This window comes from Salmo trutta, chromosome 14 (assembly GCF_901001165.1).
Source record: "Salmo trutta chromosome 14, fSalTru1.1, whole genome shotgun sequence".
Lineage (NCBI taxonomy): Eukaryota > Metazoa > Chordata > Actinopteri > Salmoniformes > Salmonidae > Salmo > Salmo trutta.
Window position 1 is genome coordinate 41,067,013 of NC_042970.1, and position 13,046 is coordinate 41,080,058.

General features: G+C 43.6%; 2 protein-coding genes across 3 annotated transcripts in view; one reads left to right on the top strand and one right to left on the bottom strand.

Moving 5' to 3' along the window:
* Positions 1-3,981, top strand: part of camk1a (calcium/calmodulin-dependent protein kinase Ia) — a 60,897-nt gene extending 56,916 nt beyond the window's left edge. For both annotated transcript variants that reach the window (XM_029775879.1, XM_029775880.1), the window contains one exon: positions 1,648-3,981. In XM_029775879.1, coding sequence (XP_029631739.1) covers positions 1,648-1,739 — 92 coding nt within the window. In that variant the 3' untranslated portion in view covers positions 1,740-3,981. The remainder of the gene's footprint in view (positions 1-1,647) is intronic.
* Positions 3,982-4,274: 293 nt separating this feature from the next.
* Positions 4,275-12,919, bottom strand: LOC115208102 (protein FAM107B). Its single transcript, XM_029775882.1, has 5 exons — positions 12,493-12,919; positions 7,931-7,988; positions 6,021-6,240; positions 5,783-5,936; positions 4,275-5,404 (listed from the first exon to the last, which is right to left on the bottom strand). Exons 1-5 carry the CDS (start codon positions 12,514-12,516, stop codon positions 5,288-5,290), a joined length of 573 nt encoding a protein of 190 aa, XP_029631742.1. The 5' UTR covers positions 12,517-12,919; the 3' UTR covers positions 4,275-5,287.
* Between the last annotated feature and the right edge of the window lie 127 nt (positions 12,920-13,046).

A 13,046-nucleotide genomic window follows, 5' to 3' on the forward strand; every position in this document is an offset into this window, starting at 1 on the left:
ACCTGACTGCCCTTGACCAGCACAAAAACATCCTGCGGCGTACTGCATTAGCATCGAATAGCCCCCTCGATATGCAACTTTTCAGGGAAGTTAGGAACCAATATACACAGGCAGTTAAGGAAGCAAAGACCAGCTTTTTCAAACAGAAATTTGCATCCTGTAGCACAAACTCCAAAAGTTCTGGGACACTTTAAAGTCCATAGAGAATGAGCAACTCCTCCCAGCTGCCCACTGCATTGAGGCTAGGAAACACTGTCACCACCGATAAATCCACGATAATTGAGAATTTCAATAAGCATTTTTCTACGGCTGGCCATGCTTTCCACCTGGCTACCACTACCCCGGTCAACTTGCCCAAGCCTGATCAATGATGTCGCTCTTGCTGCTGGTGATCCACCTCTACGCAGACGACAACATTCTGTATACTTCTGGCCCTACTTTGGACACTGTGTTAACTAACCTCCAGATGAGCTTCAATGCCATACAACTCTCCTTCCGTTGCCTCCAACTGCTCTTATGCAAGTAAAACTAAATGCATGCTCTTCAACCGATCGCTGCCCGCACCTGCCCGCCCGTCCAGCATCACTACTCTGGACGGATCTAACTTAGTGGACAACTACAAATACCTAGGTGTCTGGTTAGACTGTAAACTCTCCTTCCAGACTCACATTAAGCCTTTGCTAGGTAAAGCCCCGCCTTATCTCAGCTCACTGGTCACCATAGCAGCACCCACCAGTAGCACGCGCTCCAGCAGGTATATTTCACTGGTCACCCCCAAAGCCAATTCCTCATTTGGCCGCCTTTCCTTCCAGTTCTCTTCTGCCAATGACTGGAACGAATTCCAAATATCACTGAAGCTGGAGACTCATATCTCCCTCACTAACTTTAAGCATCAGCTGCCAGAGCAGCTCAAAGATCATTGCACCTGTACATAGCCCATCTGTAAATTGCCCATCCAACTACCTCATCCCCATATTGTTATTTTTTATTTTGCTCCTTTGCACCCCAGTATCTCTTCTTCCACATTCATCTTCTGCACATCTATCACTCCAGTGTTAATTTGCTAAATTGTAATTACTTCGCCACTACGGCCTATTTATTGCCTTACCTCCCTAATATTACTTCATTTGCACACACTGTATATAGATTTTTTCTATTGTGTTATTGACTGTACGTTTGTTTATGTCTAACTCTGTGTTGTTGTTTGTGTCGCACTGCTTTGCTTTATCTTGGCCAGGTTGCAGTTGTAAATGACAACTTGTTCTCAACTGACCTACCTGGTTAAATAAAGGTGAAATAAAAAAATTAATAAAAAAAAATCTCACATAGCCGCCAGTACTGTGGAGCCTCTGAGCAAGTACAGTGATGTCTACAGTACTCTCTTGGTACTCTAGTAGTACAGTACTCTAATCACAGGAGGATGCTGAGGGAAGAATTGCTCATAATAATGGCTGGCGCAGAGCAAATGGAATGGCATCAAACACCTGGAAACCATGTGTTTAATGTATTTGATACCATTCCACTGATTCCACTCCAGTCACTACCACAGGCCCGTCCTCCCCAATGAAGGTGCCACCAACCTTCTGTGACTCTAGTACAGCACTGTGGAGTACTGTCCCTGTCATCAAGCTCTCCTCTCCTCTCCAGTGTCGCAGCGGCGTGGGAGTGCAGAAGGCAGTGCCGACCGGGACAGTCTGAGGAGTTGCACCTACTGCTGCAGGCCAGCAAGTCGCGTCTGAGTAGCCACAGACCCCGCCCCTCTGTCGCCATGGGGATACGTATGTTTCTATGGAGCCACCCAGAGCCGGCCCAGTCTGGCCATGAATGCAGAGTGATGTTATGACAGGCTGTGTCCACTAGAGGGACACAACCAGCCAGGCAGAGTTTCCAGGCACAAAAGACCATTTGTTTCCGTATCACTGAAACCAATACCAGTTCATCAACATTCAAACCACTACTACTTTCTTCTTCCCATTGTAATGTTTATTTTTCTTCTTCTATTGTTCCATTTGGATCATGAATCATCTGTATCTTACCTGTGTTTGTTTCAGTTTTGATGCTTCCATCCCCATCAGAAACACTTCAGAGTTTATGAGTGAGTTGACTGCAGGACTCTGGATTGACTCTGTATTCTGGTTCAGACTGGGGTCGTAAAAAGCGCTTCTGGTTCGAGGCATCTGCATGCTTCGGTTGGATGATAAAATGTGAAATGTTTGGATATAAAAGGGAGACTTAAAAAAAAAGAGGTTCACACTGAGATCCCTATGACAACAAACGGACTGTATAGCCTATCAGATTAATCCTATACACCTTCTCAGCCAATGAGCATGTCCATAGTAACCACACCCACTTAACATGTGAGTTGGGGCACATGGTTTGATGTTGAGACCGTTTCAGTTAGGAGTAGTTTGCAAAAAAACTCCACTTGATAAGGAATCAAGTCAGTTGTATGCATGACAACTCCATCTGCAAAGGTCCCTAAATGTTCTGATCATTTAAACGTGCCGCCCATTTTACACCCCTATCCTTCGTGGTGGGAGGGATCTCAGTGTGTGTTCACTGTCTGCTCTGTACTGTGCACCTCTCTCTTGTGGAAGAAGTATCGGTCTACCGTCTGCATGACCTGGTTATAATATGTTTACATGAATGATGATCAACATATAAATATTTTTTAAAAAACACACGTGTATGATTATTATTACTACTCTGTTGTCCTGATCCAAAAAATATATAATAATGTAATTCTGAATAATGTAATTCTGAATAATGTAATTCTGAATAATGTAATTCTGAAAACTATATAATGTGAAGTGAGAATCACCAGTCAGATGTTCTGTTGTTGACAATGTACGTACGCGCAGCACAGTCTGAACTGTAACTTTACCTTAACCTCTGCATTGTCCATATGATGGTCATATCTCTACCCCAGTGGCACACTGGCACCATTTCCCTGGTAACCATGTTGATTTAGTTTAAATTACAACTCTAGGATGTTCTATACGTCGTTGTGGGAGTCTATTTATTTGTTTTGTCCACTGAAGGTTTTGTCGTTTGTCTCAACCTACTGAATAATCCCTGGCCCCTCCCTTGCCCTGGTACTGTGCAACAGTTTTGATTGTAACATAAAACATGTTGAGTGAACACGACAGACTTGAGTTAAAATACTATTTGAAATATTTCAAATACTTTGAGCGTTTGCTTAGGAGTGGAACGAGAAACCAGTTCTCTAACTGCAATGACAAGACAGAATGCAGTCTGATTAAAAATCTCAAAGTGCAGTGTTACTTGATATAATTACGGTTTCCACACATCAGTAAGGCTGACAATGGAGAGCCAACTGGGGAAGCCTGTTATAATCTGTTTTGTTCATGCCAAACGGCTGTTCAGATTGGATACCAAATCCTTATTGTTTAGTTGAATCAGAGGTACTGCTAGCCAAAACCTTATCGTTGGACCTGATTTAGGCCAATGGTGACCTGTGTTTGGTCCTTAGCAGTGACTTCATGAGGTTATAATTGGTCGAAAGATGTTGGCCAGTCATAGAAGGCAATCATTCTGGTCTTTATAAGTGACTGACTGACTGCAGAGTGGAAAATATGCAAACCATGTGTGAAGGGCTTCATGTTATATGTTTGGTGTAGTTGCTGTTGATGACTTTGTTAATCTAATAACCTGAGTTCATTTGTTTGGTATAGACCTTCTGTTGAACCTTTCCTTGGTTTTGTTTCCCCTTGGTTCCGATTTGTAAAAAAAAATAAACATATTTATTTGACTCATGACAAACATTTAAATGCATAAAGAAACACACGCACACACATATATATATATATATCCTTTTTTGTAAAAGCTGTTTTGAGCTACTAATGTATGGATGCAATGCATCATGGGTTATTGATCAACATGTATGAAAGGAGATAATGATTTGTACCATCGGAGGAGATATGATCGCAGGAAATGAAATTAAACTTCCTTGTCTATGCATTGTGTGTACTGTCATTTTACTGTCATTTTTGAAGAATTCAGTCAGGGTCACGTTCATTAGGCACCAAACAGAAGAAAACAGACAAACGGGTAGAGACTACACTTTCATTTTCTATTTTTTGTTTTTTTACTTGAACGGTGAGGGTTATGGTATGTTATAATAATACCATCGGTAATACAGTATATGCGTTCTATTCTGCCATCTGATGGGGCAGTATGTACTGTATATACCCGAGTGTGGATAATAGAGGACGTATGGTACAACAGACATGGGATGCTGTCTTACACTTGGGTCCAGATAAAATATAAAATGCACTTTATTCATGTTTAATGTCCCTTTTATTTATGACAAAGTACACGTTTCCAAGGACACTGTCATCCAAAGTGTTAAACATTATTATTCACTGTTGTCACTAGGTGAATTAGGTATGTTCTGTTGATTTGCATATAGAATGTGTATGTGAGAGGCTCAGGGAAAGACAGGATGGAACCATTATTTAAGAAATAACAGTCTTAGACCAGTTGTAAAACTGCTAATAATATAAAATGACTGAACATTTAGGACAGGCAAAAAATACTGTAAACTTATAAACAAACAAATAGGAAATGTAATATTACTTTAGAAATACATCTACTGATACAGTATATCAACATATTCCACGAATACAATCACAATGTGAACACTTTATAGGCATGCAATTAAAAACGTTACAGTCGCTCATGGTATGTAACTCAGTAAGATCCCTGGTTAAAGGGGTGCTCTCCCTCTCTCTCCGGGCCAGGGGTGGTTGGCATGAGAGACAAATGCCTAATCTAACGTCAAGTCTCTCAGAGGATGGGAGGGGCCAGCCACGTCCCAGATCTGTTTGTGCTATATAGCCAGATCCTATGGTCGTTGTCATGGAAGATAATATTGAGTTGGCAAGACAACAAACAGATCTGGGACCAGGCTAGCAGGGAGTCGATCCCTAATTGGAACATATAAAGATGTTCTTCAAAAAGGCCAATTGGACAAGGGGTGGTTACCTTCAGGCAGTAGGCTCTTTCGGAGAAGACATGTGGCCGATGACATGTTCAGGTACCAATCTGCACCATGCGTGCATCCATCTGTACTCCCATGCAGCTGAACTATGCCAAGCATACTATCCCACCAACTGTCAACCCAATCGAATAGCTCAATGTCACACAGTCTTCCTTCACCTCCATGTAGTCATGTATCCGCACCATCCTATCCTTACCTCATGTAGATGCTAAAACAACCCCGCGCCACTCTAACCATACGTTACGCATCTTCCTGTCAGTCCTTCTAAACTACCTTCTCTCCCACATCCAGCATGGTGGTGCGTCTCAGGCTCTCTTTAACTCTGATGAACTCTGGGGAACTCTGCAGGCCCTCCTGCTGTGCCTTTAGCTCCCTCTCCAGCTGCGGGGAACAGATGGACACTGACAGTCATTGAATACAGAAGTAGATAGGACTGCATACTATGTGTATGTACAAGTTTCAACCCAACAGGACACCGTATGTAAAGTTCGCAAGAACTGAATAAGTCATGTCTGCTTTGACTCCATCATACATTTTAATAATGAGCATTGTATGTAAATGAGCTAGTCATGCATGAGTGAAGCTGTGCGCAGTGCGAAACATGTCAACTTTGACAAGTCAGACAGACACAAAAGCAATGGGCTGGATTCAAGCCGTAATCGCCAAAGTATTGTGGAAGCTCCGCGTCAACATTTGCCGACATGCGCAGCGTTTACCGCAAAAGGCTGTCTCCGCCACGTTGACATGAAGCATACCAACCTCCTCCAGCCTCCGGTGCCTCTTGAGCAGTTCCTGTTGGAGAGGAGACCGGTTCTTCTTCTCCTCTGCCTCTCTCCTCTGTTTCATCCCCTGTTCCCAGTTCCTCTGTTCCAGAACACGCTGGAGCTCCGGCTTCACCTCCAGACAGGGACCTCTGACAGAGAACAAATAGGACTGATGAAGCGCGTTTGCAGCTATGTGCAGCGCACACGCTTGGGCTAACCTGTGAAAGCCCTACCTCTTGTGTGTCATCCTTAACTCCCTGTGGAGCTCCTGGTGGCTCTTGGAGACTCTGACCAGGTTGAGGCGCTTCTTGGGCTGGATGATAAGATCTCTGCCCTCCTCCCCCTGACTCTCTGGCTGAGGTGGGGATCCACCTGACTTCCCCTGCTCTTGGTCCTCTGCACGTTGACCCTGCTCTCCATCCTGTTCTGATAGCAGGTCGGCGTGGGCTGAGGCTGGGGGACAGAGACAAAGTCAACTTGAATGTTTTGCCTGAGCTCACATCCTCGTTTTTAAAACATGTCCGTAAGCCTCGTATTAAGACAGGAGCAGAAAATGATGACAGAGGTTACATCACTTAGTAACATTACACATTACACAACTAAAATCATGTCCCTTTTCCCCGCTGGCCAGACACACTCCAGTTGCATCATAGCAGCAGAATCAGCTAAACGGGTCATTTTGTTCTGTTTATAGCACCACAGCTGTTTGTTATGGGAGAGAGGTTTGTTATGGTGTGTTAAGCTTATGATCTATTCCTTGGCATGGGCAACACTGATCCATTAGTAGCCTAGACCCAGATCTGTTCGTGCTGTCATGCCAACTCCTATGGTTTTTGAAATGGGAAACATCATAGGAGTTGACTGTACAGCACAAGCAGATCTAGGACCAAGTTAGGGCATTAACTATCTCCGTATCAGAACTACATAGAACAACAGGTGTCCTATTGCACCAACTCATTGTGCACATGTGGTTATACATTTCACTATCAAACTCCAAGGACCATATTTACAAAGTGTTTGCATAAATACAAAGTTTGCCTCTGTGATTTTCCAGAGGGATTGAAACATGTCCATCAACACCCATCAACCCAATATCGAATCATTTATTTATGTATAAATGAATGATGTACTCACAAACCCAACACATGAGGCCCTTTTTACACCAATCATCAATCAGTTCCTATGAAAAGCTACTCTTTAATGCAGTTGTTTCTCTCACTGAAATTATCTACAGGTCCCTTACCTGACTTGACCAGTCCCTCTCTCTGCCTTCCTGGTGTTCTGTTTGGGATGACACTGCTAGTATCCATCTCTTCTATGTAGCCCAGGGCCCGGCTAGTGATAAGTAAGCTAGCAAAGCTATCACTGGCACTATGAATCCAGAGGTCTGGCCAGAGCTGGGCTGGGTCTGGGAGTGTACCTCCACAGCCACTCCCTGCTCCACTACCCTAACAGCACTGTCTCCATTCCACCTCAGCCCCGCCTCCAGCCCTGGCCACACCTCTAGCTGCCAGTCAGTCACATGACCGCTCAGGTTGTCCTGTAGCCTCGCTACTGACCCCTCCCTCTCCATGCATCATCTCCTCTTTCCCTCCTCCTCTCCTCTCTTCTTCCTCCTCTCCTCTCTCCCTCTACCCTCTCTCCCTTCCCTCAACTTCACTTTGGGACTTTGATCCCTCCACTCTCTTTCTCCCCTCCTCTATCTTTCTCTCTCTCTCCACTGTCCCTCTATCTCCCCTCTCCCTCCTCTCTGCTCCGTGCCTCGCCCTCTAGGTTGGATTATCCAGGGGCTCAAGCCCCGCCCTGTTTAAACCTCCTCACTGGAAGCCAACCGCCGGACCTATTTACATAATTACACCCATCACAATATGGTTGGGGATTTACAGTATCACAAAGCACCTCCACACGCCTCATGGTGGAGAGACACTACAGGCTGGTGTCCCGGACACAGATTACGTCTAGTCCCGGACTAGGAAGGACTTTCAATGGAGATTCTCCATTGAGCATGCTTTTTCTGTCCGGGACTATTTTTAATCTGTGTCTGGGACATCTGCCCTACATCTTCATTGTCCGATGACAATACAGGTAGATGTTAAGTGATCCATTCTTCTTCTATTCTAATCGGATAACAGATTGTTCTCACCTGTTCCCTTCAGAGGTGTTCTACTTCTTGTGGGAGAGAGTTGGAGGTGGTGTTCACTCTGTCAACAGATAAAACACAATCAACCACATGAGAAACTGTCAGAGAAACTGACAGACCAAGGAATACAGTAACATGTATCACAGTAATGTCGTTCCCAGCCCCCCCCCTCCCCCCACTCTCCTTCGCCCTCTCCCCCATCTCCCACCATCTCCTTCCCCCTCTATCTCCCCCACTCTCTCTCTCCCAGTAATACCATATTTTTCACAACATTTTGAATGGTCTAATTTCAAGGATGTCTTTCATAAGGTGATCACAGCCAACTCATTTTGAATGTCCCAATGGACAATCAGCTCAACAATGGTCCTTTGTTGTTTGTGTTAGACCAGACGTGAAGGGGCAGCTACAGACCCAGATGACCAGTGAACTGAGAGGAGAGGCCCTTGTGACGTGAAGGGGCAGCTACAGACCCAGATGACCAGTGAACTGAGAGGAGAGGCCCTTGTGGAGGCCTGCCATCCACCTCATTACTGACAAAACCACAAACAACAGGCCTTAGTTACTGGCAATAACGTTCAATACAATTATTCTTTTTTTAATACAATATGAAGCCTTGTTAAGAGGAGCAATATACAATCAGTGGCCAGTTTATTAGGGCAAATCCATCTAGTACCGGGTCAGACCCTTATTTGCCTCCAGAACAGCCTGAATTCTTCAGGGCATGGAAACATTACTCAATTGGTATCAACGGACCTAACGTGTGCCAGGAAAACATTCCCCATACCGTTACTCCACCGCCACCAGCCTGTACCATTATTTTACCATGCAGGATGTGGCCATGGACTCATGCTGCTTACACCAAATTCCGACTCTGCCATCAACATGATGCAACATGAATTGGGATTCGTCGGACCAGGCGTTGTTTGGTGATACCATGCCCATTGGAGTCACTTTTTCTTGTTTTTAGCTGATAAGAGTGGAACCCGGTGTGGTCGTCTGCTGCAATAGCCCATCTGTGATAAGGACGACAAGGACTTGTGTGTTCCGAGATGCCGTTCTGCACAGCGCTGTTGTACTGAACTGTTACTTTACTGTTTGTGGCCCGCCTGTTAGCTTGAACAATTCTTGCCCTTCTCCTTCGACCTCTCATCAACAAACTGTTTTCGCTCACAGGACTGCCGCCGACTGGATGTTTTTTGTTTGTCACACCATTCTTGATTAACCTTAGACACTGTCGTGTGTGAAAAGCCCAGAAGGCCGGCCGTTTCTGAGATACTGGAACCGTCGTGCCTGGCACCGATGATCATACCACGCTCAAAGTCGCTTCAGTCACTCGTTTTGCCCATTCTAATGTTCAATTGAACAGTAACTGAATGCCTTGATGCCTGTCTGCCTGCTTTATATAGCAAGCCATGGTCACGTGACTGTCTGTAGGAGAATTTTCGTGAACTGGCCACTGAGTGTATTTCAGATTAAATCCTGCTGCTGGACATACTGCTGCAACAGATTAAAAGCAAGTCCAACTTTGTTTTAAATGAAAGCTAAACAGAATCTGGTGATTCATTGCAATCGTCTACATGTACATATGTTGCCTGAGGTGGAGGTCAGCCAGACAGCATCTCTTATGGCCTGAGTTTGGAGGATCTTTGCCCCTTCAAAGGCCAGCATACCAATAGTTCAAAGAAAGGAAATCTGCATTTCAAACAATGATAATGCCTCACCACCACTGATGTGGTAAACAGCTGAGAGACGGGGCTAGAGAAATGTAACCACTCTAAAAACTCATGGACAGAGCTATGGATACAAGGACTGACCATCCATGATATCAACATTATAGTTTTGACTATGGGTTCTACTCAGTCTGTATCACTGAAGCGTTACAGATTGTGTGCTGGAAATGTAAAGGTTATTTCAGATTGAGACGAAATATGCAGTGTTTACTGTAAATGCAGTCTCCGCTAACGCGGGAACATTGCCTTTCAATTTCAATCACACTGTAACGCTCAATTTCTGCGATACGGATTGAATAAAGACTTTTTTTTGAGGCTGTACAGTGGTTGTTTACATTTACAGTACATTGTTCACAAACTAAGAAGTAAAACAAGCTCACATTTTGGGTTCTGATGGGGTACAACAATTGAATGGAAGCTCATGAGGCATCTATAAGTCATACTCAGAAGAAAAAAATCAATGGGTATTAAATATCATTAATTGAAAAGTTAAAACATGTATGTCGCAACAGCAGATAAGTTTTCATAAAATATTGAAGGGGCTGGCTAACTTTATACACAGCAACTCTACCTATTGGCAGGGGTGATCTGGTATTTTAAGCTTCTTTGTCATTTTGTCCTGATCCACCACTACAAATGCCTAAATTGAAATGGTACCGCCCAACCCGGATACTAACATGATCAGCTATTGACTAAGGGAGTGAATTTAACTCATTATAAAGGGTTGCATGGAGAAAATCGGACCTCTGAAATTAAAACGGATGGCCCTCCCTTCAGCAAAATATATTTTACCTAAACCCTCCCTGAGCGCTTAAAGAAAAAAAAAGAAGTGACCATCCCCTATACCCAAAATAGTAATTAAAACAAAACATTCTTACCATTTACCTTCATTTCCAGGACAGACTAGAGCCTTAGATAATGCCATTTTAGAAATTGTTCTTCATCCTTTAAGTATTACATGGCAACGCAGGAATTCTATTAGCACACAGGGCTGTGGGTCAGGTTGAGGATTCACAGACCACTGTGGACAATGGTAGGGGTGGAAAGATCTCCTTTATTGTAAAAGCATTGCATGAATCTATCATCTTATTTGCAGGTCCGAGAAATAAAAGTATTTTATGCAATTCTACGTAATTTTACATATTAGCAGAATATTTTATAATACCACACAAATTACCTAAATTACAGGCAAAAATTAGATAGAGAGATATGATAAAATGGACACATAGGCCTATTTCCCAATGCCAAATCAAAGTTGCCCCTGTTTGCAAATAGTTCAATGTGAGACATCATTAGGAATCTCAGCATGGTACTTTCAAAATGTAGGCCTACCTTTCCACCCCAGATGCAGAAAAATGTAAGCTTCAACTGCCAGATGCAGAAAAATGTAAGCTTTAACTGCCTGGCTACTCTTGGCTTAACCCAATGAGAGAAGGTCAAGAAGTGTTTCCCTAGAAGCTGTCTGTGTTTAAACATCTTCTACTGTACAGGAAGTGAATAGCTTAACCAATGAATAGTGACAGAATTAGATTACTTCACCAAACAGTCATGTTTTTGTCTCCTCGGCTATAGAAGGTTGTAGCTCAGCCTCTGAATGAAAAGAAAGGAAACAACGATATCCCCATATGCATCGGAGTGACATCTTACGTGGGTATTTTACAGCTTGTTTCTAGCATAAAGCATCACGGACCAAAGCGCTGTTATAGATCACTTTATTTAATCAGATCTGTTTTATTTTCTTAAGCTGACAAGGGGTAGGCCTGTGCGTTTTGCCATTTTCTGAAATTGAAGAAGCATGACCCTCACCGATTTTCCTCCATGTACCCATTCTGTCCATTTGGATCCATCCCTAACAGGAGAAGAGTCTATAATCTTGTTGAGCTGTAGTATTGTAAGAGTTCAGTGAAGATAATACCAACATGATGTCATCTAAATGAATATCAGGAGAGTGTAGTCTATAATCTTGTTGAGGTTTAGCAATAGCATCACTGTTCAAAAGGAATTGACCAAAACCCTGCTAATGGATACGAGGAGAGTACGTGTGTGTACATCTGGTTGAGCTGTAGAAATGGCATCTCCGTTGGTTCAATGCTCTTTAGATAATTGAGGTAATTGCCACTGATTGGCTAATCTCTGGGAGAAGATGTTGTGCGTAGACCATTATTGTGACACAACAGCAGGACATTCGCTCTGGGGTAAACACGCTGCTCTTACCGGGTCTAGTCTACGTGTTGTTTCACACAGACACACAATTATTTTGGGTTACTTACAAAGCTTGAAGGTCCAGACAAAACGTACTGCGCCTCTTTCAATTGCTGTCAGAATCTTTCAGAAGGTTCCACTGGGCACAGGCGTCAATTCAACAGTTATTTCACATTGGTTCAACGTCATTTCATTGGTTCATCCAGTGTGTGCTCGGTGGGTTTCTACGGCTCATTTGAACAGTTGTCAAGTTTGTAAATAGCCATTGAAGCAACTCTGGCCAAAGAGGGAAACCAAACGTTTCTGTTATTCTTTATTCTATGAAACAAGTTCGATGAAAGATGTTTATTGAGACAGACATTAACTTTCAATCTGGTTGAGGTTCAAAACATGAATTACAATTACCTCAGGTTTTCTAGCTCACAAGTGTCATAGACCTTCAGACCTTTTTTGGGCTTACAGACACAAAGTTAATTCGAATAGTTGTTTAACATTGCCAGTCTACTAACATAATGCATGTCTCTGCAGCACCACCCTGCATGCTGACCATGTGACCTGAGATTTGTCAGAGTCCAGTGGCGTGTCAAATCAGAAGTGAAGAAATGAGGAAGGAAACATAATATAGTTACTTACTTTCTTTCCGTGGGTGACTCCCATGGCCTCAGGATGAGCTGAGATCCTCGGCAAGAGTAGGTGAGTCTGTACAGCTCCTGAAGTTTCACTTGTTCTGAAGTTTCACTCGAGCTGGTCTCTAGTGAAGGAGAGGAGAGCGGGGAGGAATGGACTCCCCCAGGACCAAGGACAAGTTGACAACCCTACCCTTGTCTAATGCGTGACACCAGTCTCTGAGAGGGCGCATTAAATCTAGGGGATTCCCCAGTCGTTCATCACACCAAGCCCGTCAACAAATGAGAGCAACAGAGGTCTGCCTCTTTAGAGGTGGGGGGAGGAAGAGAGCCTAGAGAAAGAGAGAGGGGTGAGAAAGGGGGGTAGGTGGGGAGAAGGTTGAGAACGAAAGAGAAAGGGAGCAGTTGATATTTTGGTTGAGAGGGTAAGAGATTGAAGGGAAAGGAGAGAACTGAGGAGAGAGAGAGAAAGAAGAGAGGGTCGGGGTTTGTGAGAAAGAGAGAGAGGGAAACAGAGACAAAGGGAGGTAGAGATAAGATAATTAAGAAGAATAACATTAA